General features: G+C 45.6%; 1 protein-coding gene across 2 annotated transcripts in view; it reads left to right on the top strand.

Moving 5' to 3' along the window:
• SH2D4A (SH2 domain containing 4A) overlaps nucleotides 1-18,856 on the top strand; it is a 57,259-nt gene extending 38,403 nt beyond the window's left edge. For both annotated transcript variants that reach the window (XM_060086035.1, XM_060086034.1), the window contains 5 exons: nucleotides 1,974-2,085; nucleotides 3,193-3,394; nucleotides 8,311-8,441; nucleotides 17,687-17,907; nucleotides 18,764-18,856. In XM_060086035.1, the coding sequence (XP_059942018.1) occupies nucleotides 1,974-2,085; nucleotides 3,193-3,394; nucleotides 8,311-8,441; nucleotides 17,687-17,907; nucleotides 18,764-18,856 (759 nt within the window). The remainder of the gene's footprint in view (nucleotides 1-1,973; nucleotides 2,086-3,192; nucleotides 3,395-8,310; nucleotides 8,442-17,686; nucleotides 17,908-18,763) is intronic.
• The last annotated feature ends 8,967 nt before the right edge of the window (nucleotides 18,857-27,823 follow it).

The raw sequence follows: 27,823 nt of genomic DNA, 5'->3' as shown, positions 1-27,823 counted from the left end.
TTTTGTGCCATTACCATGCAGTTTTGATTACTGTAGCTTTGTAGTATAGTCCGAAGTCTGGGAAGATTTTTGCCTCCAGCTTTTTTCTTTTTCCTCAGGATTGCTCTGGCAATTCTGGGTCTTTTGTAGTTCCATATAAATTTTAGCCTTATTTCTTCTAGTTCTGTGAAAAATGTCCTGGGTGTTTTGATAGGGATCACATTAAATCTGTAGATTACTTCGGGTAGTATGGCCATTTTAACAATATTTATTCTTCCAATCCAAGAACATAGGATATTTTTCCATTTCTTTCAATCATTTTCAGTTTCCTTTATAAATGTTTTATAGTTCTCGGTGTATAAGTCTTTTACCTCCTTGGTTAAGTTTATTCCTAGGTTTTTGTTTTTGTTTTGATGTTTTGTTTTTGTTTTGTTTTTGTTGTGATTTTAAAATCATGTTTAAATTTCATTGTTAGTGTAAAGAAGTGCAATGGGTTTCTGTGTATTAATCTTGTATCCTGCTATCTTGCTGAATTCATTTGTTATAGTAGTTTTTGTGTTATGACATCAGGGTTCTCTATATTGAGTATCATGTCATCTGCAAATAGTGGCAGTTTTACCTCTTCCCTTCCAGCTTGGGTACATTTTATTTATTTTTCTTGTCTGGTGGCTGCGGCTAGGACTTCCAATACTATGTTGAATAGAAGTGGTAAGAGTGGGCATTCTTGTCTCGTTCCTTTGGGAAGTCTTTCAGCTTTTCACCATTGACTATGATGTTGACTGTGGGTTTGTTGTAAATAGCCTTCATTATGTTGAGATGTGTTCCCTTTATACCCATACTGATGAGAGTTTCTATTATGAAAGGATGTTGAATTTTGTCATGTGCTTTTTCGGCATCTATTGAGATAATCATGTGATTTTTGTCTTTTCTTTTGTTGATGTGGTGTATCACATTGATTGATTTGCATATGTTGGGCCATCCTTGTGACCCTGGAATGAATCCAACTTGATCATGGTATAGGATCCTTTTTATGTGTTGTTGGATTCAGTGTGCAAATATTTTGTTGAGGAGTTTTGCAGCTACATTCATCAAAGATATTGGCCTGTAAATTTCTTTTTTTGTAGTGTCTTTGGATTTGGCAGCAGGGTGATGGTGGCTTCATAGAATTAATTTGGGAGTGTTCCCTCTTCCTCAGTCTTTTGGAAAAGTTTGAGAAGGATCAGTATAAGTTCTTCTTTGTATGTTTGGTAGAATTCCCCAGTGAAACCATTTGGTCCTGGACTTTTGTTTGCAGTGAGTTCTTTTTTTAGCTACAGGTTCTATTTCACTTCTAGTGATCGGTCTGTTCAAATTAGCTGTTTCTTCCTGACTCAGCTTTGGTGGGCTGCATGTTTCTAGAAACGTGTCCATTTCTTCTAGGTTGTCCAACTTGTTGGCATATAATTATTCATAGTATTCTCTTATGATTTTTTTATATTTCTGTGGTATCAGTTGTTATTTCTCTTCTTTCACTTCTTATTTGGTTTATTTGTGTACTCTCTCTTTTCTTCTTGGTGGACCTGGCTAGAGGTTTGTTAATTTTGTTTATCTTTTCAAAAAAACCAGCTCTTGGTTTTGTTGATCTTTTCTATTTTTTTTTTTTTTGAGCTCTATTTTGTTTATCTGCTCTCTGATCTTTATTATTTCCTTCTTTCTGTTGACTTTGGATTTTGTTTGTCCTTCTTTTTCTAATTCTTTTAGGTGGTAGGTTAGGTTATTTATTTGAGATCTTTCTTGTTTCTTGAGGAAGGCCTGTAGTGCTATGAACTTCCCTCTTAGAACTGCTTTTGCTGCATTCCATAGATTTTGTAAGTTGGGTTTTCATTTTCGAGCTTTCTATTCTCTTCCATTCATCTATATGCCCGTTTTTGTGCCCATACCATGCCTAGTGCCTGCCTCACTGCAGGAAACTACCAGAGTCCCTCACCAGTGTTTGTTTTTGGTTTTTTAAACAGAAGAAAGAATCTGCGAAGAAAACACAAGATGAAGAAGTAAAACAAATAGATGAAGAGAGAACCAAGCAGATTTATAAGAGCTGGAAAGAAGATTCAGAGTGGCAGGCCTCTTGTGAGTACCCAGAGGCCTCCATAACAGTGACACTAAGCTAGTTTGTTCACCAAATAAGATGATCCATCTAGGAAGCACTTAGAGTGGTTGTTGAGAGATGTTTTAACACTAAACTATTACTCAAAGGCTACAGAGCCATCTAAACATTGAATAGCAGAAAGGTTCTCAATTCATCTTTGTACCATCAAAATTATGATGTATGTATATGATGAAATGGTATTTAGCTATGAAAAATGTTTTGGAAGAGTGTTTAAAGTCCTTGGAATGTGTCTATATCTTTCTAGCTTGGAGAAGAAAAATCATTATAAAATAGTATGAAAAATATCCCTACTTAAAGTCTAAGTATATGAGGGAAAAGAAGTGGCAGGTTAACATATTAACATTAGTTTTCTTGGAGAGGCAGGATTCAAGGTTATTTATTGGAATTCTTCTTGTTTTTCTGTATTTTTCTCAGTTTTCAACAGTGAACACATCTTAACTTTGTAATCAGAAGAACACAGGCGTGACAGGCTGGATGTGTCAGCATCCCTTCCACACCTGTGGCTCAACCCTGCCCCCTTCTGAGTTAGCACTGCCCAGAGATCGCTTCCTAGGGAGAGGCCAGTGCAGATGAAGGCAGAGCAGAGCATATGTGAGGATGCTGGGAGGATTCGGGTTTGAAACAGGATTAGAGCTTCCATCTGACTTGGACAAAGACACCCTAACTGCCCGGTCATCCCTTGAAGCAACAGGAGGAGAACAGGGGCAGCCGTGTTTGCAGAATTTGGGGAATTCCATCACAATGAATACCATTAAAGTGACAATTTTTGTGAAGTGAAAATGTTTACGAGATCCAATCACTTCTATGCAGTGAAATCTTAGTGTAATGGAACGCTGTAGGCATTTCTGTGAAATCAAATATAACAGATTCCGACCAATAATGTCTGAAGTGCAGATACACTCAGTAAAGCTTATTCTTACATCCTGCATTAGGGTCTTTAATACTAGGCATTGCTGGTGCCTGTTCATTGTTACCAGAGCCCACTCTGTTCACCGTCTGCGGTGCTGATTCTTCTAAACATTTCCATGGCTCATGAGGGCCTTTCTCAAACCCCACTGTTTTTCTAGTGCGAAAATCCAAGGCAGCTGATGAGAGGAGGCGCTCCCTGGCCAAACAGGCGCGGGAGGACTACAAGAGGCTGTCCCAGAGGGGGAGAGGCGGCGAGGGGCCACAGAGCCCCCCCAGTGGCCCCCAGAAGCCCCGGAGGCCCCCCCTTCCACCCAAGCCTCAGTTCCTGAGCCCTTCAGGACACCCCTGCAAACCTCTCAGGTAAGAAGCCATGAAGGTGGCTTTAAGCATAAGCGGTGAAATGGCCGATTAAAATAGATGAATTGCGTGGCCGCTGCGGGGAGAGAGCCTACTGGTGCCATTCAATCCAGCTCCACCTCTGAGTCTGTGATGCTGAGACACCTGGGCAGCCCTTCATCTCCTCTTATCTGTAAAATCCCCAATGTGGGTACCATTAACATAGCCAGGAATTTCGTGAAGATGCACAGCGAGGTCCTGTGCACCCAGCCCAGCTCACCCTCACCTGGTGACAGCCAGTGAGGGGAGGGGGGACAACTGGGGGCTCATCACAGTAGGAATCCAGGCTTGCTGGGCTTCACATCATGAGCAGAGCTATATTTCCTCTTCTCAGGATTAAGATTTGATGATACTTCTCATTCTGGGATATACAGTCAAGCTCATAGATTGAGAATTTGGAAATGTTTCTTTTTTTTTTTTAAATATCTTTATTAGAGTACAATTGCTTTACATTGTTGTGTTAGTTTCTGCTGTACAACAAAGTGAATCAGCTATATGTATACATACATCCCTATATACCCTCCCTCTGGAGCCTTCCTCCCACCCTCCCTATCCCACCCCCTAGGTCATCACAAAGCATTGAGCTGATCTCCCCGTGCTATGCAGCAGCTGGAAATGTTTCTTTTTTAAATGAAGACTATATTTGGCCATGGTGGTCCCTTTGCTTCCTAGGCTGTGGGGGGAATTAGGCAGAACAATTTGTTTTGGAAAATCCCTGAATAAAAATACAGTGCAAACCCACAGCCAACATCATTCTCAATGGTGAAAAACTGAAACCATTTCCACTAAGATCAGGAACAAGACAAAGTTGCCAACTCTCACCACTATTATTCAACATAGTTTTGGAAGTTTTAGCCACAGCAATCAGAGAAGAAAAAGAAATAAAAGGAACCCAAATTGGAAAAGAAAAAATAAAACTGTCACTGTTTGCAGATGACATGATATTATACATAGAGAATCCTAAAGATGCTACCAGAAAACTACTAGAGCTAATCAATGAATTTGGTAAAGTAGCAGGATACAAAATTAATGCACAGAACTCTCTTGCATTCCTATACAGTAATTATGAAATATCTGAAAGAGCAATTAAGGAAACACTCCCATTTACCATTGCAACAAAAAGCATAAAATGCCTAGGAATAAACCTACCTAAGGAGACAAAAGACCTATATGCAGAAAACTATAAGACACTGATGAAGGAAATTAAAGATGATACAAACAGATGGAGAGATATACCATGTTCTTGATTTGGAAGAATCAACATTGTGAAAATGACTATACTACTCAAAGAAATCTACAGATTCAATGCAATCCCTATCAAACTACAAATGGCATTTTTCACAGAACTAGAACAAAAAATTTCACAATTTATATGGAAACACAAAAGACCCCAAATAGCTAAAGCAATCTTGAGAAAGGAAAATGGAGCTGGAGAAATCAGGCTTCCTGACTTCAGACTATACTACAAAGCTACAGTAATCAAGACAGTATGGTACTGGCACAAAAACAGAAATATAGATAAATGGAACAGGGTAGAAAGCCCAGAGATAAACCCATGCACATATGGTCACCTTATCTTTGATAAAGGAAGCAAGAATATACAATGGAGAAAAGATAGCCTTTTCAATAAGTGGTGCTGGGAAAACTGGACAGCTACAGTTGAAATTAGAATGAAATTAGAACACTCCCTAACACCATACACAAAAATAAACTCCAAATGGATTAAAGACCTAAATGTAAGGCCAGACACTATAAAACTCTCAGAGGAAAACATAGGCAGAACACTCTATGATATAAATCACAGCAAGATCCTTTTTGACCCACCTCCTAGAGAAATGGAAATAAAAACAAAAATAAACAAATGGGACCTAATGAAACTTCAAAGCTTTTGCACAGCAAAGGAAACCATAAACAAGACGAAAAGACAACCCTCAGAATAGGAGAAAATATTTGCAAATGAAGCAACTGACAGAGGATTAATCTCTAAAATATACAAGCAGCTCATGCAACTCAATATCAAAAAAGCAAACAACCCAATCCAAAAATGGGCAGAAGACCTAAATAGACATTTCTCCAAAGAAGGTATATGGATTGCCAAGAAACACATGAAAGGATGCTCAACATTAGTAATCATTAGAGAAATGCAAATTAAAACTGCAAAGAGGTATCACCTCACACTGGTCAGAATGGCCATCATCAAAAAATCTACAAACAATAAATGCTAGAGTGTGGAGAAAAGGGAACCCTCTTGCACTGTTGGTGGGAATGTGAATTGATACAGCCAATATGGAAAACCATATGGAGGTTCTTTAAAAAACTAAAAATAAAACTACCATATGACCCAGCAATCCCACTACTGGACATATACCCTGAGAAAACCATCATTCATAAAGAGTCATGTACCACAATGTTCATTGCAGTTCTATTTACAATAGCCAGGACATGGAAGCAACCTAAGTGTCCATCAACAGACGAATGGATAAAGAAGATGTGGCACATATATACAATGGAATATTACTCAGCCATAGAAAGAAACAAAATTGAGTTATTTGTAGTGAGGTGGATGGACCTAGAATCTGTCATACAGAGTGAAGTAAGTCAGAAAGTGAAAAACAAATACTGTATGCTAACACACATATATAGAATCTAAAAAAAAAAAAGGTTCTGATGAACCTATGGGCAGGACAGGAATAAAGATGCAGACATAGAGAGTGGACTTAAGGGCACGGGGAGGGGGAAGGGTAAGCTGGGATGAAGTGAGAGAGTGGCATGGACTTATATACACTACCAAATGTAAAAGAGATAGCTAGTGGGAAGCAGCAGCATAGCACAGGGAGATCAGCTCGGTGCTTTGTGACCACCTAGAAGGGTGGGATAGGGAGGGTAGGAGGGAGACACAAGAGGGACGGGATATGGGATATATGTATACATATAGCTGATATACTTTGTTATACAGCAGAAACTCAAACAACATTGTAAAGCAATTATACTCCAATAAAGATGTTAAAAGAAAAAAGAAAAATGCAGTGATATCACAGCAGAAACCCCCATCCCTTATGTTCACTAATTATAAAATTATTTGCTCCTGGTTATTGCTATTATATGATTTTTTCATATTCTGGTGTGGAGGAAGATGATATTTAAAATAACCAAGAGAAATCAAATTTTGATTTAATGAAACACAACTGTCTAAAGCCTTTTCCTCTGAAATAAAAACTAAAAATCCTTTTCTGTTAGGAGTATGGAAAAATAAAAAAACAAAGATCTCCTTTTGTGTGGGGTGAGTAGTTATCTTCAGGGCTTTTTCCTAATGAGGATTCTGTCCTCAGAGGAAGCAGGAGGTGGACCATTTCCTCTTCTATGATTATTTATACTTACTCAGTTGAAAGGTTCCATCTGGGGACTTGGGGACCAGCACTAACTGACCATGTTCTACAGAGTGACAGTTTGGGGAATGATTTTTTCCTTATGACAACAAGAGAGGCCCCTCAACGTTGTGACTGGGGCACGGAGTGTGAGCTCCTGCGCAGGCGCCTCCCATACCCGAGCCTGTCACTGTGTCGGACCGCAGGTCCCCGCAGGCTGTGTGCCTCTCCAGGCTCCTCCAAGGGTGGAATATGGCTTGTCATACACCCGCGCCCACAGTATTTTTAGAGCACAGCTTATGTGACTGACAGCAATGAAGGTGCCTTTTAATGAGGGTTTTAAGACGATGTTTTAAGCTCCAGTAGCTCATTTTTTCCAACTTAAGCCACTTGCATGAAGTGCTTTTTGTGAGGTGGCCAGACCGGATGGTTTCAGGGCTGGGACTTCAAACAGTGATGACCGAGGTCAGCTAGGAGCCAGCCCAGGGAAAGACAGACACAGGCTGTCCTTGGAGTTTCTGCTTGACCTCCAAAGACTTCCCGAAGAAAAGAACCTAATCTGAAGGCCAGGAGGAGAACTTAGCATGTAATCTCATGTGTGTGCAGTGTCTGCTCCCTTGGAAAGTCAAGTATTATAAGCTGTTTTCTCCAAAATGCTATGTACGTATGTACATGCATATACATCACGTGTATATATATGTACCTCTGACATGTATATCACATGTAACTCCTGGTAGCATGTGTTACCATAAAAAGCATAAAGGACGTAATTTACGTAGCAGGATATTCTGGTAGCTCATCCAAACTCGTTGTTGTTTTTACATTGAATTCTGCTCAGAATTTGTGGGCCTGGAACTTGGGAATACATCTGTTACACTGCAGTATTAGTTTTTGTAGTAGAAATTGACTTAAGTTCTGCTACTGAATTTATTTCAAAACCATTCTGCTGCCTGTATCTTTCTCTTAACCTATCTTCAAACACTCCTCTTTCTTTTACTTTTTATTTCTGAGACTGCCTTTTAGCAGAACTCTTCAAAGTATGGGAGAGAAGGAAGCAAGTCAGAGAGGTTAGTGGAAACAGAAAGATGAGGAAATTGAATGATGAAAGTGTTAGGGAGAAAGTTTATTCTGTTGCATCTGGTTTCCTCCTTTTGCAAGTACATGCTCTCCAGGAAAATATGGCTGGGGCTGTATTTCACTTTTTAATGCTCATTTTGTCCAATTTTAATTAATGGAGCTTCCCATTCATATTAAAAATGAATTAAAATCTGTGTGTCGGCACAGCAGCAGCTCATGGCTACCCTGCAGGACTGGAAGGGCAGGTAACAGATCTGCTCCCTCCTATTCCCTGCCCTCGAGGAACCGTGTGACAGCCGTGCGCAGGGTCGCACCCCGTGAGCTCAGCTGCGAGGCCAGATCTTCAGACGTGTTATACTCTCTGCGTGCGTGTGTGATTTTTGAAAGCATTATTTTCCAACCAGTTGAATCTAACTTGAAACCTTTCATGAATGTCAGAAACCAGGCAGCGGCGAGGCCAGCGTCCCGCTCGGCCCAGGGGGACATCGTGCGCTGGTTCCGGGAGGAGCAGCTCCCGCTGCGGGCTGGCTACCTGGGCACCTCGGACAGCATCGCCCCATGGTTCCACGGTGAGTGCACGGCCCCGCCCCTGGTGGTGGGTGAGCCGGCTCGGCCTCCAGGCGCGCAGGGTCAGGGCTGCCTTTCACCTGGGCGTCCCCCGAAGAGGCTCTGACCTTGTTCTCGCAGAGCAGCTTTTCTCAGCTTTCTCAGGGAGCTGCAGTCTCACGACCAGAGGCCCACGCCATGGTGGCTCCCAGCACGGGGTGGTTCATCACCCCGGATGGACACCACCACATTGTAAAGCAATTATACTCCAATAAAGATGTTAAAAGAAAAAAGAAACATGCAGTGATATCACAGCAGAAACCCCCATCCCTTATGTTCACTCATTATAAAATTATTTGCTCCTGGTTATTGCTATTATATGATTTTTTCATATTCTGGTGTGGAGGAAGATGATATTTAAAATAACCAAGAGAAATCAAATTTTGATTTAATGAAACACAACTGTCTAAAGCCTTTTCCTCTGAACTAAAAACTAAAAACCCTTTTCTGTTAGGAGTATGGAAAAATAAAAAACAAAGATCTCCTTTTGTGTGGGGTCAGTAGTGACCTTCAGGGCGGAGGGAAGGCAGCCCCCTTGGGACCCCCCAGATATCAGCGCTGTCAACCGCCCCCCACCCAGGGAGGGGCCGGTGTGGCCTCTGTGCGCGGTCGGAAGGTCACGGGCTGAGTGACCTCGAGCAGATCATTGTTCTCCGCAGCGAGTCCGTTTATCTGAGCCTCACTTTCCTCATCTGTTAAGTGAAGGGGTGGGACTTTGTGATCTTGAACTTAAAAGTTGACCCGTGCGGTTAAGGCTGTGAAGTGGGTCTGTTGGGGGCTGAGCAGAGGTCAGCTCATAAAGCACGTCTTCATTCGACCCTCGAAGCTAGGCTCATCCAAGCCGTCTGTTTACCCAGCGCCCGCCTCACCGACCTCTCCGTTTCTTGAACTTCAAGAGAAGGAGGTGGCTTCCTGCCTCGATTGGCTTCCACGAGGTCTGTGGTTGGGTTGGACTCACTGGTCCCGTGGACAACAAAACCTTTTTTTTTTTTTGGCCGCACGGTGCAGCACGCCGGATCTTAGTTCCCCGACCAGGGATTGAACCCGTGTCCCCTGCAGTGGAAGCGCGGAGGGTTAACCACTGGACTGCCAGGGAAGTCCCAACAACAGCTTTAAGACAGAGATCACGTCCTCTCATGGAGCACACTTGCCCTAACGGGTATCTCGGTTTGAGTTATGTTTAAGGCTACTCTCTTTTCTGTAGGATCGTCTCACACATAAATAAAGCCACAAAAACAAGCTCCCAAACACACAGCATGGCAAACTCCTCTAAAAAGAACCACGTTATCTGCGGTAGGCTCATTGCCAAAGGGCTGCCTTTCCAGGTACAGCACAGCAGCCTAGTTTTCCTGGAAAGTGCATGTTCTTTGGCGATTTAGGTTTTGTAATTGTCCATCCCCAGAGGAGCCTCCCAGCCCAGCCCTCCCAGGACCAGTTCCTTCCTTTCCATTCTGCTCTGAAGACACTGGGGGAAAAAGTGGCAACAGCGTCAAAAAATGAATAGAAAGAACATGGTCAGTGACCCGTCTGTCATGGTCAACTCCGCTGCCCCACATTGCCTGGTTTCTTTTCCTTTTTAAGATAAGCAGTGAGGAAATCAGCCCCTTTTAGCTTCTGTGTCACTGGGCAGAAGATGCTGCCATCCCTGATTGAAAGGGTGGTAGCTTTTTTAACAGCAGGGAGTGAGAAATTCAAAGTGTCGGTGTTATTAAAAATCCTGATACTTCAACGGGCAGATCTGTTGGAAACAGTTGCTACGAGCTAGGAAGACACAGTCGGACTAAAAATCTAGTTGAAGCTTTGGTTAAAAAATAAGACTCTTGAGTTTTATGTATAATTTATTAATTACTATTGAGTTATTTTCATTTATACAAACATTTATCATAGTTATAAGCAAAGCAAATAATATGATACAATATAATAAGGTAATAATAAATAATGACACAGCCAGGTAGACAATGTAAATCATTATCTTCAGTTTTAAGAAGACAAAATTTCCCATTTCTATCACAAAGAGAAGATGGATCACATCTTATCTTTTTGAAATATAATTGTTTATTTATCAGGAAGCCTGTTTTGAAATAGCGGCATGGAAGCTCTTCTTTATTGGTTTGCCATATTCCATTCATTGTCATGCACTCCGTTAATCACCCTTCCTAAATTACTGTTTTGGCCACCTAATCTTCCACCCCACAGAAGTTTCTATTTCACCCCTTTTTCTTAATTAGCTTTGGGTAAGGCTGGGGCTGGGTAGGAGGACACTAGGGAACTGAGGGCTGCTGGGCCTCTGGCTTGTGGGGTGGGTGGAAGCTGCACACTGTTGGTGAGACAGGAACCCAGGAGGATGCGGGGACTTAGGGGAGGGGGACAGTGCACTCGTTTGGGATATGACGAGTTTGAATGTTCTTTGGGGCTGTTGTGTGAAAGTATCCATTTGGCAATCAGATTAATGGGTCAACCCTCGAGATAATAGATTGGATCGTTAGTCCATAATTAAAAGCATGGAGGGGATGAGACTTTCCAGGGGTGAGTTGGGAAGATGATATATGTTTTATTACACACACATATCATTATTCATTCATCCCTTCTCCTACATTTGGTACATTTTTTTTGCTATTGCAGAAAATGATGTGGTATACACCCTAAACATGTCTCATTGTAGACATTCATGATAATTTCTTCAGGGTATACATCTAGAAGTGGAAATGCTGGGAGGTAGGCTATGTGCCTCTTTAATTATATTAAATATTGCCAAATGCCTTCCAAAGTGATTATACAAAGTTATACTCCCACCAGCTATACTTGAGAGTTTTTCTTCCTATATACTTGACATACGTGATATTGCCAGACTTCTTTGTTAATCTAACAGCTTGCGGTGGAACCACCTTATTTTAATTAGCATTGATTTGTTGTCCAGTTAGCCTTTTTTTATTAGTTTATAAAGAACTTATTTTTCCAATTCTTACATTAATTTCCATGAAAAGCCATATATTGACTTCTTTATTGGTTAAAAAAATCAAATATTATTCACCATGATTTTTTAATGTATTTTTTAACATCTTTTTTTTTTTTTTTTTTTTTGCGGTATGCGGGCCTCTCACTGTTGTGGCCTCTCCCGTTGCGGAGCACAGGCTCCGGATGCGCAGGCCCAGCGGCCATGGCTCACGGGCCCAGCCGCTCCGCGGCATATGGGATCCTCCCAGACCGGGGCACGAACCCGTATCCCCTGCATCGGCAGGCGGACTCTCAACCACTGCGCCACCAGGGAGGCCCTTAACATCTTTATTGGTGTATAATTGCTTTATGTTGTTGTTAGTTGCTGCTGTATAACAAAGTGAATCAGCTATACATATACATATATCCCCATATCCCCTCCCTCTTGCATCTCCCACCCAGTCTCCCTATCCCACCCCTCTAGGTGGTCACAAAGCATGAGCTGATCTCCCTGTGCTATGCGGCTGCTTCCCACTAGCTATCTATTCTACATTTGGTAGTGTATATATGTCCATGCCACTCTCTCACTTCGTCTCAGCTTACCCCTCTCCCTCCCTATGTCCTCAAGTCCATTCTCTACGTCTGAGTCTTTATTCCTGTCCTGCCCCTAGGTTCTTCAGAACCTTTTTTTTTTTTAGAGTCCATATATATGTGCTAGCATACGGTATTTGTTTTTCTCTTTCTGACTTACTTCACTCTGTAGGACAGACTCTAGGTCCGTCCACCTCACTACAAATAACTCAATTTCATTTCTTTTTATGGCTGAGTACTATTCCACTGTATATATGTGCCACATCTTCTTTATCCATTCATCTGTTGATGGACATTTAGGTTGCTTCCATGTTCTCGCTGTTGTAAATAGTGCTACAATGAACATTGTGGTACATGACTCTTTTTGAATGATGGTTTTCTCAGGGTATATGCCCAGGAGTGGGATTGCTGGGTCATATGGTAGTTCTATTTTTAGTTTTTTAAGGAACCTCCATACTGTTCTCCATAGTGGCTGTATCAATTCACATTCCCACCAACAGTGCAAGAGGGTTCGCTTTTCTCCACACTCTCTCTAGCATTTATTGTTTGTAGATTTTTTAACTTCTTTTTTTTTTTTGCGGTACGCGGGCCTCTCACTGTTGTGACCCCTCACGTTGCGGAGCACAGGCTCCGGACGTGCAGGCTCAGCGGCCATGGCTCACAGGCCCAGCCGCTCCGCAGCATGTGGGATCTTCCCGGACCGGGGCACGAACCCGTGTCCCCTGAATCAGCAGGCAGACTCTCAACCACTGCGCCACCAGGGAAGCCCCCTCCTTGAGTTTTTCAAATGATGCAATTGGGTCCTCACCTGACGCTGCTGGCCACCGGGGTCAGGGCCTGCCTGCACTCGGAGCCTCACACTTCCTGTCACTGACACCCACAGGTCCGGGCTTGCGGTTTCCACTGTGGTCTTGGAGGGACCTCGGAGGCAAGAGAGAGGGCAGTGGGTGGGTCCCACCAAGGGGAGTGGCTCTGCTTGGGGGTTTACTTGGGATGCGTTTCTGGAAAGGGGCATTCTAAGCTTTAGAGAAGTAGTTTTAAGTCCACGCTTTTGTTGTCAGACTTTCTTTGTCGTCATGTGCCTTGGGTCCTGGATTTCTGCCGCCACAGCCAGAGCAGGCTAGACGCTGCTTCTTGAGCCGGTGCGGGTAGGCGAGCACGCGCACTGGCGACAAGCGCATCTCCGGCTGCCTGCGCTCAGCTCCCGGCCCCCCACCAACCGGCTGTGTGGCCTCAGCAAGTCACACGACTACTGCACTTGACTCTTATCAGTCTGATGCAGATAACGACATGACCTGCCTCCCAGGGCTGGTCTGAACAAGGTAAAATGCATAAAGTACTCAGAACTGTGTGTGACGCATACTCAGGCCTGGTTAGTAAGTGTTACCCATGAAGGTGATGAAGTGAGAACAAACGATGTAATTTTAACCTTTGAATTATTAAGGAATCGTTATGAATAATACCTGAAGAGCTCTGACCGTTTACCCTCATCCCTAAGGTGCCTGAGACGTCAAGGGTGAGTGTCAGCATCACGGTGCGTCTCCTTCTACACAGAGGACCAGGGCAGGACCCAGAGCCTCTCTGAACGCGCTTCCTTTACATACTGCAGGGTCAGAGAGTGTAAAGCAGGAAGGAGCTCTCTCCCAAGTTTAACACTCCCCGGGGATAACGTGTACACTCGCAGCCTGCAGGGCTCTGCCTGGAAGAACCGATGTGCCCGCCGGGGACAGGTGTTCCGGACGGGTGTGTGTGATCCTGGCCTCGGGTCAGGCACCTGGTCCAGCCAGCACTCCGGGCCCACCCGAGAGACCTTACGCGTGTCAGGAACTCTGCAACACGGGCCTTCCCCTTTGTCCTTGAAAGGCAGTGGCAGTGCCTCTTCCTCAGGCCACCGTGAGGATTAAATGAGGGAATGCACCCCCGGAGGAGTGCCAGGCAGACACAAAGAACCCTCAGTGCCGTTGTTATTGGGTTATCTTTCGTCTGGTTATCACACACGGCTTTTCCAGACACTGGAAGCAGGTCACACAGATGTACATGTATCAGCAGAGTTAGACCTGGCGATGCCTTGGAGAAACATGAGTGCACCCCTTGTCCCCGTGGTAACAGTTCTCAGACCAGAGGCGGTGGTTGCTAGAAGTGTCCTAGAGAAAGAAGTAAGACAAAGTTATTCGTTAGACCTTTTCTGGGCATCCTGAGTGGCAGGTGCTGAGGCTGTGAAAATAACTAAGGAGTGGTAGCTGCCCTCTCGCTGCTCACGAGGTGGAGCAGGGAGACACAAAGCAGAATGTGCCGTGGTCCCCTCAGAGCTGTGGACGGCGCTTGCCCAGGTGGAGGTCGGGCCAGGTGAGCCCTTGGAGAGGCTGAGTGAGTGCTCAGCGGGGATGGGGCCAGGTGCTCACCGGGCCTGGAGGACCCTGAGCCTCAAACTGCTCAGGGAGAGATGAGAACGCTTCATGCTGTTGGGCTGAATCTTGGAGAATACGGAGGAAGGACCGGCAAAGGGCATCCCTCCTTCTGTAGGGGAGTCGCTGTCACTTGGCTTTCCAGTGAGGGTCCTGCGGGGGGTTCTGAGTTGTTTCAGGTCTCCTGGGGTCCATTTATCATCTCCTGTGCAAAAACAGTTTTCCTGGGCCTGGCCTGGAGCGCTAAACCTAACACTCACAGGGGTTTAGGGCTGTGCTCCCCGATATGCAGCCACTAGCCATGCCTGGCTCTTTACATCAAAATTAATTAAAATTAAAAATTGAGTCCCTCAGTCACATGTCAGGTGCTCAGTAGCCACACACGACCGGCACAGACAACATTTCCATCGTCACAGAAAATTCTGTTGAATAGGACTGTTCTTGGGGGCGCCGGGCGTCACGCAGACGACCGGGACAAGAGGGACCTTTTCTCTCTGCTCCCCTCCAAGCCGGGGGTCCAGGCTCTCGGGAGCTTAGCCCCTTCCCCCTGGCGCAATGGCCTCTGCTGTCCCCCGGTCCACCCCCATTCTGACCCACGCGGCCTGGATTCAGCTCCAAAATAGACCGCTGGGTGAAGAGCTGGTTCATTTCAAAAAACTGGTGAAGCAGAAGGAAGCTTTTATGTATTCGTTTCCGCTAGTGCGGAGATACTTCTAAGCTCTCAGACAGGTTTGGTTCTTGTGTGAGGAAAGCTGGTGCGAGGGAGGCGGCCTGGAGATGTCACAGCCTCAGGGACTGAGGAAGGCCACTCACTGCTCTAGAATTAATTTCTTAAGAGTCGTGCATGGGGCACAAGTCCGTGGTGATTAATATCTGATGCTGGACTTCGGCATTGCATTCAAGAGCTCCCTTTACGGGCAGACCAAGCTCCCCGCTTGGCAGTGACCTCAGTCAGGCCTCCCTGAAGGCACCCGCTGCCCTCGATGGAATCGTGAGAAATTGTCCATCGACCTGTATCACAGGTGCACCAAGAGAGCATGCCCTTCAGGCACGGTGACCCTGTTGTAAAGCAAAAAGAACAAAGCCTGGTCCCCATGGCATTCGCCTTCTGCACCTGCCGTGGGTACCACCGAGAGGAAGGAAGGTACCACCATTAGGACCGAGTTCTGGTGTCTCTGGAGATGGGACAGTTCCGGGACTTGTGTGTAATGAGGAATAGTTACAGACTGGGCGGCTCTCGGGGGGTTTGATTGACAGCTACTATATGACCTGATTTTAGGAGGAATTTGCCTTATTCTGGTTATAATGTTCCAGAATAGCTTTCATTTTAGGAATCCAAATCCATCTTGAGGAAATCCAGACATTATACATCTGTTGAAGTAATCTGGAATCTCAGAGTCAGCCTGTCAGTAAGTCGGGGAGGGGAGAGAAATCTTTTCAGAATGAGCCCCTCAGCTCGATTCTGAAGTCAGTGAAAAATACCCCTGGTTTCAGAGACAGACCCAGAGTCTTCAAACCTTGGTCTCCTGCAGGTCCCAGGCAGGCTGGTCACCTGTGGCCTTGGTTCAGCCTCCGGTTGCCCTCCGTGGGACCGGGTGTGTGCAGAAGGTATAAAACAGGCAGACAGAAGCGGTCGTAGCTGGGGGAGCTCACCTGGGCGGCACTTGGGCACCTGACGCGGACACCCAGCAGCTGACCCAGGGGGCTCCTTGGGGTCACGGTGCCTGCCGTGTCCAGTGGCTCAGTCTTGCCGGGGAAGGGCAGGAAGGTGACTGGACAGGACGGAGAAGATGCCCCATGGGGCAGGGACACAGCACAGCTCGGGCCAGAGGAGAGGTGGCAGGTTCATTTCCTGTCAAGCGCCCGGACTCCCACCCCCATCCTGGCGTCGCCCTGGGGCTGAGCCTCACGCACCAGGACGTGCAGGTGCGGGCCCTGCAGGGGGGACGGGGCAGGAGGCGGGCCGGTCGGCTGGTCTTGGGTGGGGCTGCGGAGAACAGCGGATTTCCAATCCTCCCTTTATTAAAGGTCTGCTTACAAAAGAGAACATAGAAGCAGTTTTATTTTAGGCTTCACCCTGGATAATTAGGTTTAATTCTCAATTAACTTTACCACCTTTAGTCTTGTTAGACTAAAGGGCTGTGATAATCCATTGCCTTTTCACCAGGAGGTTTTCTGGGGTTTCCTGATAACGGTACTGAGGACCAGCACGGGAGAAGGCAGGGGGTCCCATCTGCTGACGTGGGAAAGGGTGCAGAGAACGCCGCTCCCCAGGTCAGAGGTCAGCGTCGCTCACCACCCTCACCACCCTGCCAAGGTGTGTCTGTGCACTTTCTGGCTGTCTCTGAAGAATTACACTAGGCATGAGAAGGGAAACCGGGAATACGAGTCAAACGTCCTGAGTGTGGACTCATTGGGGAAAAGGCCGGTCTGAATCAGTGTGAATTCACGAGGCATCCAAACTATACACATGTATACATAGGTGTATAAAACTCGTGTATATATATGAAGGGTTTCATTCTTCTGAATGTATGTGAAGACATAACTATTAATAGATAAGCACATATATACACATCTACATGCCTATACCTATGTATCTACCTTCATTCCTGTAAATGAAGCATCATTTAGGAGTAGCCACAGCCGAGGGCACTGGCTAGGCCTGGGCCCCTCCTGGTTCTGTCACTAGCTTGTTGACACCCGACCAGGGTGTCCATCTTCGGCACCGACGTCATTTGGGGCTGGATCACTCTTTGTAATGAGGCTGATCTGTTCGCGGTGGGAGGCTTAGCATCACCCCTGCCTCAACGCACTGGAGGAAAGTAGCCCCCCACCCAGGACAACCGAAACCGTCTCAAGACATTTCCAGACATTGCCCTGGGTGAGAACTACCGTTCCAGATCAAGCAGGATCATTCCCAGGCCATAGAGTCCCCATCAGTCAACTGGGGAGAGCTCACCCTCCCAGGATGACCGTCAAGGGTCCGACCACACTCAGAAGCCACCTGACGCCTGTGCTGTTGTCAGTGGGTGTGCGAGTGGAAATGTGTTCTGAGGGGTAAACGTCTCAGCTCTCGTTTATACTATCCATTTGCTTATGTAACCTACCCTGGCCCAGTGACCAAATACCAGATGACGAATGATACTATACCGTATTCCTAAGAAGTCCAAACTGGACTTAAACTTGCTCAGATTTTTATTAGCTTTATCCACGCGGCTGCATTTAACAGAGGGGAGTTTTGGAAATGATTTGGCTGAAACACCTCTTCTTTCCCACAGGAATTATCACCGTACAGAGAGCGAATGAGCTTCTGAGCACGTGCGTGCCAGGCAGCTTCCTGATCCGGGTCAGCGAGAGAATCAAGGGCTACGTCCTGTCCTATCTGTCCAAGGACGGCTGCAAACACTTTGTCATAGATGCCTCCACGGACTCGTACAGCTTCCTGGGTGCGGACCAGCTGCAGCATGCCAGCCTGGCTGAGCTGGTGGAGTACCACAAGGTGAAGCAATGCGCAGACTTCGCTGGCTCTGTGACAGGGGTCCTGCAGCAGCTCTCACAGTGAAAGGCAATTCCAGGAAACATGACTGACACAAGCAGTGGGGGAATCAGCCTTTGATGACCCCTGCTGATAATCAGGATTGTCAATGGCATTTCCTTTATCACTGAACCTTGTTCCTCCTCAAATGCTCGGGGAGAACCCGCCGGGGCAGAACATGCAGGACATGCGACACAATCTGTGCACTCGGACCACATCTGAGAACACTCCTTTTTGTTTTTGAAGTATAGTTGACTTACAATGTGGTGTTGATTACTGCTGTACTGCAAAGATTCATATACAGTTATACATATATATACATTCTTTTTTTTTCGGTACGCAGGCCTCCCACTGTTGTGGCCTCTCCCGTTGCGGAGCACAGGCTCCGGATGCACAGGCTCAGCAGCCATGGCTCACGGGCCCAGCCGCTCCGCGGCATGTGGGATCTTCCCAGACCAGGGCACGAACCCGTGTCCCCTGCATCGGCAGGCGGACTCTCAACCACTGCGCCACCAGGGAAGCCCTCTTTTTTTTTTTTAATTTATTCTTTTCCATCATGAGAACACTCTTAAGTTAGAGCACAAGCCCAGGAAGGAGGGAGACCACATGGCAGTTTGAGGGCAAGAAAAATCTCTTTCAAGGCTGCCTAAGCCAAGAAAGCTTTGTGAACACCCAAGGGGAGACCAGAAGTTATGTGCTCTGGCGAGGTAGGGAGGGCATGGCTTCTTATTCAACTGTCTTATAAATAAGACTCAGGAGCCACCTAATACCTGTGCTGCTCTCACTGGGCACAGCCTGACCTGTACCGTCTGCTTCACAGGAGGAACCCATCACCTCCCTGGGGAAGGAGCTCCTTCTGTACCCCTGCGGTCAGCAGGAACAGCCGCCCGACTACCAGGACCTGTTTGAGTGACAGCCTCATCGTGTCATCCTGTAACCACCAGCTGGGCCGTCCTCTGGACAGACAGACACCACGGAGATGGACACTTGTGTATGAAGCCACGTCGCCCTGCAGCAAGCCGATCCCGATCAAGTGAAAGGACCCTTGGGGGTCCCGTGGCGACCTCCCTTCTGCACAAATGCTGGAGTAATTAACACTAAGAGGGAATCGCCTCTGCATTGTACGCACCCCAGCAGTAAAGGGAGAAGAACCCCCATTTCTGCAGCTCCCAACATGAAGGCTACAACCCTAGTGATGTATGGAATAAACGAAGAAGAAATTGGAACCTTTTAGGAATTAAGGGGCACCTCAAAACCGGAAGTCCTCCATGGCCTCGGCACTCCCTTTCTGCCTCATCTCGGAAGGTCTCGGGGTCCTGTTCCTATGAAGTTCCTCAGTGGCGTCAGGGACTGGCAAAAGAGCCTGCGCTGGTGGCTGAGCCCACGGCCCTGCACACCTCACTTGCGGTGCATGTGTGGGCCAGGGTGTAAGACACACAGGGAACACAAGTTGCGGGTGTTGTGAACTGAATGAGGAGTTTGAAGGTGTAAGACGAGAGCCTTCACACGTACAGAAATACTCCGGACGACGGCAGGGGGTGAGGGGCCCTGTGTGAGGGGTTCCCTGGCTCTGGGGAGCCGGGCGGGGCTCCACCCAGGACCTCGCCGAGGACGGTGAAGCCATATGCGTGCCTTGGATGCACAAGGGCAGAAGAGTGAGCTTTTTGGACACTAGGTACTTTGGGTCGAGTCCCCCAAAGAGACATTGAAGTCCTAACCCCCTGCACCTGTGAACGTGGCCTTTGGAAACAGGGTCTTTGATCAAATTAAGACGAGGTCAGACCAGATTAGGTGGGCCCCAAAGCCAACGACCGGCGTCCTCATAAGGAGAGAGGGGTTGGGAAGTTGAGGTGCGCACGCAGAGGGAATGGCAGCCAGAGGACAACAGAGGCAGGGCCCCGAGTGACAAGCCGCAAGCCAGGGGACGCCGGGGGCCGGGGGGCGGGCAGCGTGGAACAGACTCCCCAGAGCCCTGGAGGGGAGCGTGTCCCTGCGGACACCTCGACTCCAGACTCCTAGCCTCCAGAACTATGACAGAATAAATGTCTTTGGTCTTAAGCCACCGAGTTTATGGTAATTTGTTACGGCAGCCCTAGGAAACTAATATAGAAGTTTATGTGATTGCAGACCCTGATGTGCATTGTGTACCTTTGGTTGCTGTACAGCCCGCCAGCCTCCTGAGGGAGGGAAGGCGGGATATAACTCCCCCCGGCTCTTGGGCTCTGGACGCAGATTTGCTCAGTCAGGGAGGCATCTCGTGCAGTAGCTCCCGGGCCAGCCCAGCAGGGCGACGGCCTCTAGGCGGCCACCAGGATCACGCGGGAGGATGGGGTTTGCTGGTACCCCAGGCTTGGCTCCTGTGGCGGCATTCATTTAAAGGATGCGTAGGGTTGTAGCAGTCTGTTCGTGAAGTTGTTGGCTGTGCAAGACACACATGGACAGTGTAAAATGTAGCCAGAGAAGAGGGTGGGGCGCACATATATGTGTGAGTGTGCATGGGTGTATGTGTGCTTTAATGAGAAAGTTTTTTAACTGATCATTGTTAGGTGTTTCTTGAAATGTTCCGTGTGGTTTCTGTTGTCTGAGAGACAATGGTCAGTTGTCTAAGAGAACCTTTAGCTTTCATTTCTAACAGTAGTTCGGCAGTCATGACATTATAAAATTGCAGACATACACAGGGCTGGAAGTCAGAAACTTCTGTTACCAGGCTTCCCTGGTGGCGCAGTGGTTAAGAATCCACCTGCCAATGCAGGGGACACGGGTTCAAGCCCTGGTCCGGGAAGATCCCACATGCCGCGGAGCAGCTAAGCCTGTGCGCCACAACTACTGAGCCTGCGCTCCAGAGCCCGCGAGCCACAACTACTGAAGCCCGTGGGCCTTAAGCCCATGCTCCGCAACAAGAGAAGCCACCGCAATGAGAAGCCCCCGCACCGCAACAAAGAGTGGCCCCTGCTCACCGCGACTAGAGAAAGCCCACGCGCAGCAACAAAGACCCAACGCAGCCAAAAATAAATAAAAATTTTAAAAAGAAAACTTTCATTCCCATCTCTTCCCACCATTAGCTGTGTGACCTTGGACAGGTCCCTCTACCTCTCTGAACTTCAGTTTTTCACTTCTAGCAAAACAAGTTGGGATAACCAGGTAATTATTATTTTCATCCAGCTCTGAAATCTTAAGGTTCTGGAATAAATAGAAAAATACCCTATAGCCACTAGTAATTATGAAGACATATAACATTCTAGCATCACCCTCTGCCTACAGTTATTTTGGAGGAAATAAGTACAGTCATATCCAGATATAACTACAGAGTGACACCCTACTGGATGAAGACTTAGAAAACAGGTGAGGTGGATAGACCTAGAGTCTGTCATACAGAGCGAAGTAAGTCAGAGAAAGACAAATACTGTATGGTAACACATATATATGGAATTTAAGAAAAAAATGTCATGAAGAACCTAGGGGTAAAACAGGAGTAAAGACACAGACCTACTTGAGAATGGACTTAAGGATATGGGGAGGGGGAAGGGTAAGCTGTGACAAAGCGAAAGAGAGGCATGGACATATATACACTACCAAACGTAAAATAGATAGCTAGTGGGAAGCAGCCGCAAACACAGGGAGATCAGCTCGGTGCTTTGTGACCATCTAGAGGGGTGGGAGGGAGGGAGACGCAAGAGGGAAGGGATGGGGGAACAGATGTATATGTATAACTGATTCACTTTGTTATAAAGCAGAAACTAAAAAAAAAAAAAAAAAAAAAAAAGTGACCAGACTGAATTTGAAATTATATATCACCAGGAGGGGCAGACTTGAGTTCTCTACTGTGTTACCTCGTTGGCTATTGATATTCAGAGGAAGAAACTGTCCAGTGTTTGCTGATATGATGGCCAAGAGTAGCCCTTGATATTCCGAGGGAGAGTGGTTTACATAACTCAGAAACTGTTTACCACTAAATGGGGTTAGGGAGGCCTGAATTCTCATCCCAGCTCTGCAATTAGACTCAGTGTCCCAGGGTCTGAGCCTGCTTAAAGCCGAAGGAGAGGACGTCCAGCCTCTGGCCTGGTCTCGCCCTCCTGTGGCCTCGATAAGGCCAGTGCCCAGACCTGCCTGCCGAGCTTTCCTGGTCTGGGATGCTCCCCAGCCCCAGGCGCTGCAACCCGCCCACCTCGTGGCACTGGGCTGCATACCGCGCCCTGACCGTGGTGACTCTTCTCTCCCCCGGGGAGATTGCGGGTCTCCTACAGTCGCCCCGGACCCTCCGCTGCCCCTCCCCCACCGCCAGAGCCTCACACTCCCACCAAACCCCCATCAAGGCACAGGAGGGTGCACCAGAGAGTCACTCTGTACTCTGGCATCCCCAGCAGGCTAAGCGACAAGCAGAAGTCTCAGCTGGCTCCAACCTCACACCAAGAAGAGGAAGACACAGGGACAGCCAGAGAAAAAGTGAACCCGGGGCACGGGCAGGTCCCTGGAGATATCTCAGGGGCATTTGCACCAGAAATTGCCTCTCTGAGCTAATGCTTTGGAATTCACCATCCTTTTAGCGTAAGGTCATGGCTGGTGTGGCATGAGGTCTGTTTTTAGGTTAAAAAAATTAAGGTCAGGACTTCCCTGGTGGCGCAGTGGTTAAAGAATCCACCTGCCAATGCAGGGGACACAGGTTCGAGTCCTGGTCTGGGAAGATCCCACCTGCGGTGGAGCAACTAAGCCCGTGCGCCACGACTAGTGAGCTTGCGCTCTAGAGCCCACGAGCCACAACTCCTGAAGCCTGTGCACCTAGAGCCCATGCTCCACAACAAGAGACGCCACCGCAATGAGAAGCCCACGCACCGCAATGAAGAGTAGCCCCCGCTCGCCGCAACTAGACCAGCACAGCCAATAATAAATAAATTAATAAATTTTTAAAAATTATGGTCTACGTTTTTGCAATTGCCACCTCTGCAGGGGCGGCTTTCTTCATGCACACGCATCCAAACATTGGTTATGTCCTCACATATATATACCCTGGGACTCCTGCACTTGGTGCACAGAGGAGACACAGAAGTGATTTGTAGGGGATGCTCGGATGTGTTTTCATGGGGCCTCTTTGCTTTCCTTTTGTCAAGAACATGTTCCAGACTGCATTGCACAGGTTTCTGTTTTAGAGCATACGTTTTCTACATTTATATCTTTAAATAATATTTCAATTTGAATTATGTCTTCCCGTCCTCCGGAGTAACTATTTTTGACTTAAAAAAATACACAACGTGAGAGCTGTGAGTTAAGTTTTATTTGGGGCAAAATAAGGACTGCAGCCCAGGCCATGGCTTTTCAGATAACTCTGAGAAACTGCGTCAAGGAGGTGAGGGGCGAGCCAGGACATAAGGAGTTTTGCAACGAAGGGAAGGTAGTCGGGAACGTCAAAGGATTATTGTTCATTAAAGAAAAGCAGACATCTCCAGTTAAAGAATTTAGCGCTTTTCTATGTATGGGAAGATGCAAGAATCTGGGCTCACTGAAATCATTCCTTTGATGTGCACTTGAACTATCTGGGGCCAGCATCCTTTGTTTTCACATCCTGAGTTTCCTCGGGGCTCACCGCAGGGAGTGGCTGCAGTCTGTTGGCTGCTAGACGGCAGGTATTCTTTTCAGCCCTGAGTTTCCTCCGGGCTCACCGGCTCTTGTTGCAGGGCTGCAATCATCGGGTGACTGTGACATCCTTTGTTTACTGATACGGCAGGAACTATTCCGTTCATAAATATTCCATTTGTCACTATACATCTTACTGAGATTTCCCTCCTTTGCCTTCCAGTGTTGTAATCTCCTGCCTATTGTTTTCCTCTCTCCATCCTCTTCCTTGTATTTTAGGAGAGCTGCTCACTCTTTCTTTTCCACTCACGGGTTACATTCTCTGCAGTGTTAATTCTGCTCGTACAGCCCGCAGGGTGGACATTGACACTTCTGTTTCCAGAAGTACTAGCTTTGCCCCTTTACCTTGCTGTTCAGGGATCTTTCGATGTCCTACTACTTCCCCAGACTGGAAGCCGCCAGGAGGCATAAAAGATCTTTTTATTGTGTGGTAAAAATGCATTATTTGGTAGTGAGCTAGCTTGGTAGAGTAGAGGGAAAGCCCAGCAGGTTTGGGTTTGGGTCCTGGCTACTTCATTAACCAGCTGTGTGGAATCTTAAAAGAAAAAAAAAAGCTAAGCTGTATGAGCTTCAGCTTCATCTCTGAAACAGGAGTTCTAAAGTCACCCTTTGGGTTCTGAGGTTTAGAAAAGAAATATGGAAAGTGCCTGGAACATACAAAGTTCTCCACAAATAACAGTTATTCCTGTGAGTCCTGAGCCCGGGATCCATCTCCCCCTTTATCAGCTCAGCTCATATAACCAATGGGCTGTGTATCCTAATGGCCCCTTTGCTAGAGTTTCTGGGATGAATTTAGGGGGAAAGGGAAACTTTTATACAGTAAGGGACCTAAGGATGAATCACACAATATATCAGCCAGTCGACTTGCAGAGAAATGGCTCACTTAGTTTGGATTTGAAATGGTATGCAAAGGGCATTCTCTAACGTCTGATTTTGACATCACCCAAGTTAGCAGTCACCAGTCTTCACCCCAAAGCTGGCCACTGACAACAGATTCAGCTGCCTTGGCATTCCTGGTCACAAACCCGCAAGTATTTGCCTCTCTTTTTGACCAGAAGACTTATTACAAACCCAGGTCGCTTGGGAGTTAACTCTGCCTTGTCTGCGAAGAGGTCAGGTAGCGCTGGTGCTAAGCCACATGACCAGGGAGGGGGCAAGGCCCAACACCCTTGTCAGTCTAAATCAGCGTTTACTTTTCTTCCACTGAAAGGATGTTCCTTCATGAGTCTTCCCACCGCCTGAGTCCAGACATGGTAACCATCCATCGCACTGGGCCTCAACACACCACAACACAGCGAGCGTCTCACCTTTGGAAGGTGCTCTGGATGGTGTGGCCAAGCTCTGGAGGAGGCTTCTTAACCAGGCCACTCCCTACCTTCCTGGCAGCCCACACACTGTGGGTGTGAGCTTTTTTCTCTTTTATCTATTCTGTTTGTCCTGACTGGGGAAAAGTATAGGCATATGCAGGCTCTAACGTTTCCTTTTGTTTAATTTTTTTATACCGCCCCCCACCAAAAACTAAAACAGTTCATCCTCCCCTCCACCCCCAGCCACATGCAACCACCAATCTTTTCTTCATATCTATGAGCTTGGGTTGTTGTTTGGTTTTTTTTTTTTTTTTCAGATTCCACATATAAGTGAGATCATATGGTATTTGTCTTTCTCTGACTTATTTCACTTAGTATAATGCCCTCAAGGTCCATTCATGTTGCAAATGGCAAGATTTCATTCTTTTTCATGGCTGAATAATGTTCCACTGTGTATATTTACCACATCTTCTTTATCCATCAGTGGACATTTAGGTTGTTTCTTTATCTTGGCTATTGTAAATAATGCTGTGATGAATGTGTGGGTACATATATCTTTTCAATTTTGTGTTTTCATTTTCTTCAGATAACTACCCAGAAGTAGAACTACTGGATCTTATAGTTCTATTTTTTATTTTTTGAGGAACCTCCGTACTGTTTTCCACCAATTTACATTCCCACCAACAGTGCACAAGGATTCCCTTTTCTCCACATCCTTGCCAACACTTACTATTTCTATACTTTTTTATAATAGCCATTCTAACAGGTGGTATCTCATTGTGGCTTTGATTTGCATTTCCCTGATAAATAATGATGTTAAGCATTTTTTCATATGCCTGTTGGCCATTTGTAAACCTTCTTTGGAAAAATACCTATTCAGATCTACCACCTATTTAAAAATCAGATCATTTTGTTTTTGTTATTGAGTTGTAGGAAATCTTTACATATTTTCGTATTAGCCCCTTATCAGAATATATGACTTGTTGGGCTTCCCTGGTGGTGCAGTGGTTGAGAGTCCGCCTGCCAATGCAGGGAACACGGGTTCGTGCCCCAGTCCGGGAAGATCCCACATGCCGCGGAGTGGCTAGGCCCGTGAGCCATGGCCACTGGGCCTGTGCGTCCGGAGCCTGTGCTCCACAACGGGAGAGGCCACAACAGTGAGAGGCCCACGTACCACAAAAAAAAAAAAAAAAAAGAATATATGACTTGCAATTATTTCCTCCCATTCAGTAGGTTGCTTTTTCATTTTGTTTATGGTTTTCTTTGCTGTGAAAAAGCTTTTTAGTTGGATGTACTTCCACTTATTCCTTTTTGGTTTTGTTGCTTTTGCTTTTGCTGTCAGAATTAAAAAGTCATTGCCAAGACCAATGTCAAGAAGCTTACAACCTGTGTTTTCTTGTAGGAGTTTTATGGTTTCAAGCCTTAAGTTCAAGTCTTTTACCCATTTTGAGTTAATTTTTGTGTACAGTGCTGGAGAGTAATCCAGTTTAATTCTTTTGCATGTGGCTGTCCAATTTTCACAACTTCATTTATTAAAGAGTCTATTCTTTCCTCATTGTATATTCATGATTCTGTTGTTGTAAATCAATTGACCATATATGCATAGGTTTATTTCTGGGCTTTCTATTCTGTTCCATTGATCTACGTTTCTGTTTTTATGCCAATACCATACTATTTTAGCTTTGTAATACAGTTTGAAATCAGGGAGCATGATGCCTCCAGCTTTGTTCCTCTTTTTCCAGATTGCCTTGGCTATTTGGGGTCTTTTATGGGTCTATAAAAATGTTTGGATTGTTTGTTCTATTTCTTTGAAAAATACCGCTGGGATTTTGATAGTGATTGAATGGAATCTGTAGATTGCTTTGGGTAGTATGGACATTTTAACAACAGTACTTCTTCAATCCATGAGCACAGAATATATTTCCATTTATTTATGTCTTCAATTTCTTTCATTAATGTCTTATAGTTTTCAATATACAGGTGTTTCACCTCCATGGTTAAATTTATTCCTAAGTGTTTTACTCTTTTGGATGCAATTGTAAATGGGATTGTTTTCTTAAATTCTCTGATAGTTTGTTATTAGTGTATAAAATACAACTGATTTCTCTATGTTAATTTTGTATCCTGCAACTTTACGAAATTCATTCATTAGTTCTAACAGTTTTTTTGGTGGAATATCCAGGGTTTATATATAGTACCATGTCATCTGAAAATAATGACAGTTTTTCTTCTTCCTTTCCAATTTGGGTGCCTTTTGTTTCTTTTCCTTGCCTTACTGCTTTAAGAATTCCAATACTATGCTGTATAAAAGTGGCAAATGTGGGCATCCTTGTCTTTTTCCTAATCTTAGTGGAAATGCTTTCAGCTTTTCATCATTGAATATGATATTAACTGTGGGCTTGTCATATATAGCCTTTATTATGTTGAGGTACATTCCCTCTATATCCACTTTGCTGATAGTTTTTATCATAAACCGATGTTGAATTTTGTCAAATGTTTTTTCTGCATCTATTGAAATGATTATATGATTTTTATCCTTCATTTTGTTAATATGGTGTATCACTTTGAAAGATTTTCAGGTACTGAACCATCCCTGAGTCCCTGGAATAAATTCCATTTGGTCACAGTTGTATGATCCTTTTAATGTACTGCTGATTTCGATTTACTAATATTTTGTTGAGGATTTTTTGCATCTATGTTCATCAGGCATATTGGCCTATAATTTTCTTTTCTTTCTTTTCTTTTTTTTTTTTTTTTTTTTTTTGTGGCATCTTTGTCCCGTTTTGGTATCAGGGTAATGCTGGCCTTGTAAAATGTGTTTGGAAGAGCTCCCCTCTTTTCTATATTTTGAACGAGTTTGAGAAGGATTGGTATTCATTCTTCTTTGAATGGTTGGTAGAATTCACCAGTGAACCCATCTGGTGCTGGACTTTTGTTTGTTGGGA

Source organism: Mesoplodon densirostris, chromosome 20, assembly GCF_025265405.1.
Source record: "Mesoplodon densirostris isolate mMesDen1 chromosome 20, mMesDen1 primary haplotype, whole genome shotgun sequence".
Taxonomy (NCBI): Eukaryota; Metazoa; Chordata; class Mammalia; order Artiodactyla; family Ziphiidae; genus Mesoplodon; species Mesoplodon densirostris.
The sequence above is the reverse complement of the archived record's forward strand: the minus strand, read 5'-3'. Positions and strand labels throughout refer to the sequence as shown.